At 36.8% G+C, this 7,220-nt stretch overlaps 1 protein-coding gene across 1 annotated transcript in view; it reads left to right on the top strand.

Moving 5' to 3' along the window:
- CNTNAP2 (contactin associated protein 2) overlaps positions 1-7,220 on the top strand; it is a 1,887,185-nt gene that overhangs the window by 1,848,732 nt on the left and 31,233 nt on the right. Inside the window, exon 24 of the mRNA XM_044678981.1 lies at positions 1,732-1,962. Within this exon, the coding sequence (XP_044534916.1) occupies positions 1,732-1,962 (231 nt within the window). The remainder of the gene's footprint in view (positions 1-1,731; positions 1,963-7,220) is intronic.

Genomic DNA, 7,220 nt, shown 5'->3' with positions numbered 1-7,220 from the left:
GGGAAGGGGGAAGGGGGAAGGGGGAAGGGGGAAGGGGGAAGGGAAGGGGAAGGGGGAAGGGGGAAGGGGGAAGGGGGAAGGGGGAAGGGAAGGGAAGAAAAAGAGAGAGAAATGTAGGAAAGAAAGAGAGAAGGAAGAAAGGAAAGAAGGCTGTATTAAGCTTAGGATTGCTTTACCAATACCCTCTCCCCAGTAGGCTATATCACCTGCTCTGAATTACACATGTAAATATATAGTCATCCTACTGTGTTTCACTGTATTTGATCTATTCAGTTGAAGTGGAAAAAGATTAGCTTATAAGTGTCAACCTTTGATGAAATGCAAATGTAATGCTCCAAATAGCTATCATACCTTTCAATGATAATCATCTTACTAATATAATATACCTGACTAGAATTCAAATGGAAATGATAATATCTGAAATGTCATTTACCTATCTTGTGCTATTCTAGTGTAAGGAGCAAAATGACTTTTGAGCTCTTTGAAGCTTTCAAGGTTCATCTAAGACTGATCCCTGCTGGGGGACAATGCATCAAGTAGACATCCACCTTTTCTCTGCATTCAGCTAAACAACATGGGGTTAAAAAAGCACTGCTATACCAATAGGAACACTAAGTTGTGTATGCTATTAATCATGATATATTGGAAAGAATGCTGAAAGCATTGTCAAGAGACCTAGATTCAGTTCTCAACTCTGCCACTTACTAGTTGTGTGACCTTTGGAAAGTCACCAAACTCTCTGGGCCTCAGTTTCCTCAACTGTAAAATTAGGGGTTGGCCTAGAGTGCCATTAAGGCCCCTTCCTGTGTTATCTCTATGACCCTAGGATCCCCAGTCTTCACTAATCTTCACTATGCCAGATTCAAATGGCAATATATGAAGATGTCAGAGCAGTAGAGGAAAATGTGAGTGAGGTTCATAATCACATGTGTAAATTAAATGTGTAACAGAATTGAGAAGGTTTGCATTCTGCCAACAGATACCTCTCAGGATTCATTCATATTCCAAATTTCTCTGGACTATAAGGAAGGAAATTATTTGAGGCTAGAAGACTTGCTTTTCTTCAAACCAAGAATCTTAGAGGAGAAGAGACAGAAGTACATAAAAAAATGGAAAATGGTTGAATTGTAAGGGTTTCATCAAGAAACATATGTTTCAGGGGCAAACATAAAGAAAGAGACAGAAAACAATCAGAATAAATGGAGCATTTATTCACATGGATGTCATATTGTAATATCAGTAATCTACAAATAAAATTTCCCCCAAAAAAGGCTTATGCAGTCCTGCTTGTTGCTACTTTTCTGAGAGCTAGTTTTTCCTAGGTTGGGATCTTCTTCTTTTTTATTTTTTTTAAACTGTTACCTTCTGTCTCAGAACCAATTGGTTCTAAGGCAGAAGAGTGGTAAGGACTAGGCAGTGGGGGTTAAGTGACTTGCCCAGGGTCAGAGAGTTAGGAAGTATCTGAGGTCATATTTGAACCCAGGACCTCCCCTCTCTGGGCCTGGCTCTCCTTCCACTGAGCCACCCAGCTGCCCCTAGGTTGGGATCTTCTCATCAAAATAAACTGTTTTGAAAACATATGTCTATTTCTCAGTCACATCAAGTGATTGGCATTGCATTGTATTTGGGGGAAATACGTTGGGGAAATAAATATGGAATAAAAATTAATAGTCTAATGATATAATAAATTCGGTCACCAATTTTAATCTTTTGGTTTTCTCTTGCTTTTAGAAACAGGGAAGATTGATCAAGAAATACACAAGTACAACACACCAGGATTCACTGGGTGCCTCTCCAGAGTACAGTTCAACCAGATTGCTCCTCTCAAAGCAGCCTTGAGGCCAACAAACGCCTCTTCTCAAGTCCACATTCAAGGGGAACTGGTGGAATCCAACTGCGGAGCTTCCCCCTTGACCATCCCCCCCATGTCTGCTGCCACTGATCCTTGGCACTTAGATTCAGGTAATGTCTCAGGAAAATATTGATACTCCTATTTCTATTGGTAAAATAATTCTAAATAATAATAATTTCTATTTTTTCTGAACCCGTGATTTCATTAGTGTAAGGAAACCCAAAATTAAAAAAAAAAAAAAAAGTCAAAAAACCCAAAGTTAAGGACTCTTGTTTAGGCTTTCAGATTATCTGAACAAATTGCCTTCCTTGTCTTTTTTTTTCCTTTTGTCTCTTTGATGGTTTCTTAGTCAGATAGAATATGCATCATTATCAAAAGAATTGGTTCAATATAGAACCATGTTGAACTGTACCCATAGCTTCTGCTTTTTGCAATAAGCAACTCAGAAAAAGGAATCTGTTTTCCTCTCCATGGCTGTCCTTGGGAAAGAAAAAAGGAAATTTTTATCCAAGTCAGCATTTCAACTGATGAATCATAACATAGTCACCCTCAAAGCAGAGGATGAAAATAAAATCATACTTTAAATGCATTCAAATGCTGAATGTTTGAAGGTGAAGGGAAAGTATTAAAATCCCATTGTTATGGTGTCTTTGCAGGGCTGAAATGTTATGTTCCCTTCCTTTCCTTCCCTGATCTTATACAGCTTGAAATAGGACGATCAGATCATGCTTCATTACACAACTTAAATATCCAGAAAAACCTCGTTGTGTTAATGAGATATAATTGATAATTTTATTGGGAACAACAATGTGTATTTAATTTCTTTAGCCATATACCAGACCTATCATAGCATTTATTAACTTGATTGCTATCATTCATGGAGAATGAAGCTAAGAAAAGAGTCAACTTATGTCTCATTTTCAGAAAAGCCAATTTAGAGACCATATATTATAAATTCATAGATTTAAAGCTAGAAGGGATCAGAGGTTATTAAGTCCATATCCACTCATTTTACAGAAGAGGAAATGAGGCCTGAAAACATTATGGGACTTACCCAGGGTAACTTAGCAAGTAAGTGAGAAGAGCAGGATTTCTTCCTCTCTCCACTTTGTAAGTTTAAAATTAATATCCAAAGATTCCAAGTATCATATTTTATAAAATTTATTAATTATAACTTGAAGTAGAGGAAATAAAAAAGACAAAAGTAAAAGCCTAAATAAAGAGAAGTTTTCCTGACTGTATTAGTGGGAGAAGAGAGCGAAAGGCAGGGTTACAGAAACTTTATCTCCAAAATGTAAGGATGTAACGTGAGGACAAAAGTGGGATTCTGGGAAATGGAGTCCTGGGGTACAAAATTCTAATTACACAGCTTCTTGCATGAGATAGAATGTTTCTCTTTGTCCCTCTTATTTAGATTCATGTAACATAGTAGTTAGGTAGCACAGTGGTAGAGTACTGAGTCTGAGAATCAGGAAGACTCTTCTTAATAACTTCAAATCCAGCCTCAGACACTTCCTATCTGTGTAATTCTGAGCAAGTCACTTAACCCTGTTTGTTTCAGTTTCCTCATCTATAAACAAGTTGGAGAAGAAAATGGCAAAGCACTCTAATCTCTTTGCCAAGAAAACCCCAAATAGGGTCAGAAAAAGAGTCAGACATGATGGAAGCAACCCAACAACAAAAACAATTAAAAGCTCTCCGTTTACTAATGGGCATTAATTAATAAACAATTGCTTTTTTTAAGAGCATTATTAGGATAACACAACAAGATCAGCTGGATTACCTTTGCTCATTGGCTAGTTTGAGCCAAGGTAAGTTTTCCTCCTGAGAAGTCAAGTCAGAACATTCAAACCAGAGATAAGTAAAAAGAGGAAAGACCATGGGTCGAGATGAGAAAGTATCCTCAGAGAAGTGCCTTCCATCGCAAGACTGGATAAAAGAGGAAACAATTCATTGTCTTTGGGAATACACAGATGTTAACTCCTGCTGTCCCTGGGAAAGACTAGCAGAATGTAGTGGGTGCTAGAACAGAAATATCACCACATTGGCATCTGACAGAAACTTCTCTTCAGTTAGGAAAAAGTTGAGTTTTCTCGTCTTTACTATAATTCCATTCACAAATCATTTGTCTTTTAATTCTTGTGAAATACAAATCTAGTTCATTCCGTGTCCTTAAAAAAAAGCTAGTCTTTATGCAAGGAATGTTTCAATGATTTTTATTGATAATAATGGTCAAAAAGAAAAACCTACTGTAGAGTTCAAGATGCCCAGTTAGGGATCTGGACCTACACCATACAGTTTGTGGTGTGCCAATGATTATGTTGTGGCTCATATGTAAAAAAGTACCCATTTGCAAATAGAAATATAAATCCTAGCCATATTCAGAGATCACCTTAAGTTCACATATGTGCAAAGGGGCAAGGAACCCTTACTTCATTACATAGTTATTGACCATGAAAGTGACTGGCAAAAATATGAGTCGTGATTTAATATTTACTGAGCATTTTATATGTTATCTCATTAACTCCCACTTTTGTTGTTCAGTCCATTTAGTCATGTCCAACTCTTCATGGTCCCATTTGGAATTTTCTTGGCAAAGGTCCTAGAGTAGTTTGTGATTTCCTTCTTCTAGTCCATTTTACAGATGAGGAAACTGAGGCAAACAGGATTAAATGACTTGCCCAGGGTCACACAACTAGTAGATGCCTGAGGCTGGATTTTAACTGGGGTCTTCCTGACACCAAGCCCGCTGCTCTATCCACTGTACCACCTAGCTGTCCCTATAACCCCCTCTATACCTGTCAGCATTCTTATCACAGCATTGATCAAGTGAGATTGCCAATAAGAAACATATTCACCTGGATTTTTTTTAACTTTTTGAGTACTTATCAAATGTATTCCAGTGTTATACTTACAAACTAATAACTTGAATGCAATTGCCAGGATTATGATCCCCATTTTTTAAAGAAAGTTTTCCTACTGAGAAAGTGAGGCAGAAAACAACAAAACTAGAGACATACACTAGTCAGAATTCAAGAGTATCCTTAGCATTTTCTTTTCATCAATATTTTTTGGGGATTGTTGTCATTAAAGCAGTTCATTTATTTTTGTTTTTAAAAACCCTGACCTTTCATCTTAGAATCAATACGGTGTATTGGTTACAAGGCAGAAGGGTGGAAAGGGCTAGGCAATGGGGGTTAAGTGACTTGCCCAGAGTCACACAGCCAGTAAGTGTCTGAAGCCAGGTTTGTAACTAGGACCTCCCATCTCTAGGTCTGGCTCTCAATCCACTGAGCCACCCAGCCAACCCCTATATAATGTTTTAAAGTTAATACATTGGATATATTTTCTCAGTTGAGCTGCAAACCAATGAAGTAGCTATTATCATCCCCACTTTACAGATAAAGAAACAGCCTTGGAGTGTGACTTGGCCAGGGTCATATAATTAGTGTCTTTGGAAGGTTGAGAACCCAGATCATCCCAACTCCAAATACAATGGTCTGTCCTCTAGATCAAGCACTGCCTCCTCTGAAAAGTCAACGGAACAGGAGATGTTTATTTGATAGGCATTGAGATGGGGTTGCTTCAGTAACATGATAGATTTTTATTTTTGGTACATAGAACTATGAGAAAGAGAGAAAGTATAGAGGATCAGAGATTATGCTCTGGCTTCTACAACTATACAGTTACCCATTTAAATTATTTGGGAAAAGGGATCTTGTTTGATTTTCCTGAATGAGTCTTTTAAAGACTGGATAATGATGGAATGGCTTGAGTTAGAGAAGCACAGATTTCTTATTATCTGATTCAAAAACAGAATGTGTATGTGCATAACAAAACACATACACATTCATGTTTATGTTCTTATGGTAGAGACCACTAGAATCTGACCTGTGGAAGACCCGTAGTGCCCTCCCTCCTCTTGGGAGCTAGCTGGAAGACTTTGAGTTCAGAATGTGGTCTACATAGTCCCTCGTGCCATTTGGCTAGGCATAATGGCTTCTCTTCTTCTTTGGAAAAGAGAATAGGATTTTCAGTTATTTCTAACTCTTTGTGGCCCCATTTGAAGTTTTCTTGTCAAAGATATTGGGCTGGTTTGCCATTACCTTCTCCAGCTCATTATATAGATGAGGAAACTGAGACAAAAAGGGCTAAAAGAATTGCATAGACTCACAGGGTTAGTAAGTATCTGAGACTAGTTTTGAACACAGGAAGATGAGTCTTTCTGACTACCAGTCTGGCCCTCTATCTCCTGCTCCACCTAGAGGCCCAAAGAAGAAAAAAAGACATATTGAGATTTTGTTGCCAAAAAATAAGATTACAAAATAAAATATCCACGTGGTACAACAAAAAGAGCATTGGATTTACAGTAAGAAGAGCTGAATTGAAATCCTATCTGTGGGACTTTGGTCAAGTCTCCTGGTTTCAATGTCCTCATCTGTCAAATGAAAGGTTTAGACTAGATATGGGATATTGTGAGCCTGAAAGGAAAATAATGCATGCAAAGCACTTCGCCAACTTTAAAGGGCTGAATGCTGGTGATTATTATTATTATTATTATTATTATTATTATTATTATTATTAGCCTAGAGTTACTAATCCTTCAGTCCGGTAATGACTTTATTGAGTCTTCAAGCAATATTTATAGAACAGAACAGAGGTATGCTTGTAAATGTTTAACATGGACTTTGGGGAGAAAAAAAAAGGAACTGCCAACACTTTGAGTTTAATTTGTATTATTAAATTTTCTCAAGTCTAATCAATCAGTAAAACAATCAGTTAAAGCCCTAATTTGTAGTGATTGCCAATTTCCAAGGTATAAATACTTACATTGAATATTTAACAAGGTCCCATCAGCCTATTTGAGTTGCCTCCAACACACTAGATAATGTCTAACTCTAAACACTATGATCATGTCACTATAAATCAAGATAACAGAAGTGTAATTGAGGATAAATATCAATCTCAGGAAATTCAGTCTTAGTCAAAAAGACCTTTGAACTAGAAATTGAAGGGATGCCTATCATTTGGGGAATAACTAAAAAAAAATGTGGCATATAATCATGAGGAAATAATACTTTAAGGTAAGAAATGATGAGCAAGTTAATTTTGGAAAAATACGGAAAGACTTAAATGAAATTAGGAAGAGTGAAATGAGCAGAACCAAGAGGAGAATGTACACAGAAACAAATATTGTTTGAAAAAACGGCTTATATGTGTCAACCTCGAAAAAGATCTGATTAATAGAAAAAAGATAGATTTACATAATACATATATGTATAATACATATACGAAAAAGACTTGATTAGTAGAAAAAGATAGATTTATATAATACATATACATATGTGATATGTATATATATATATGT

This window comes from Gracilinanus agilis, chromosome 5, assembly GCF_016433145.1.
Source record: "Gracilinanus agilis isolate LMUSP501 chromosome 5, AgileGrace, whole genome shotgun sequence".
Classification (NCBI taxonomy): Eukaryota; Metazoa; Chordata; class Mammalia; order Didelphimorphia; family Didelphidae; genus Gracilinanus; species Gracilinanus agilis.
The sequence above is the reverse complement of the archived record's forward strand: the minus strand, read 5'-3'. Positions and strand labels throughout refer to the sequence as shown.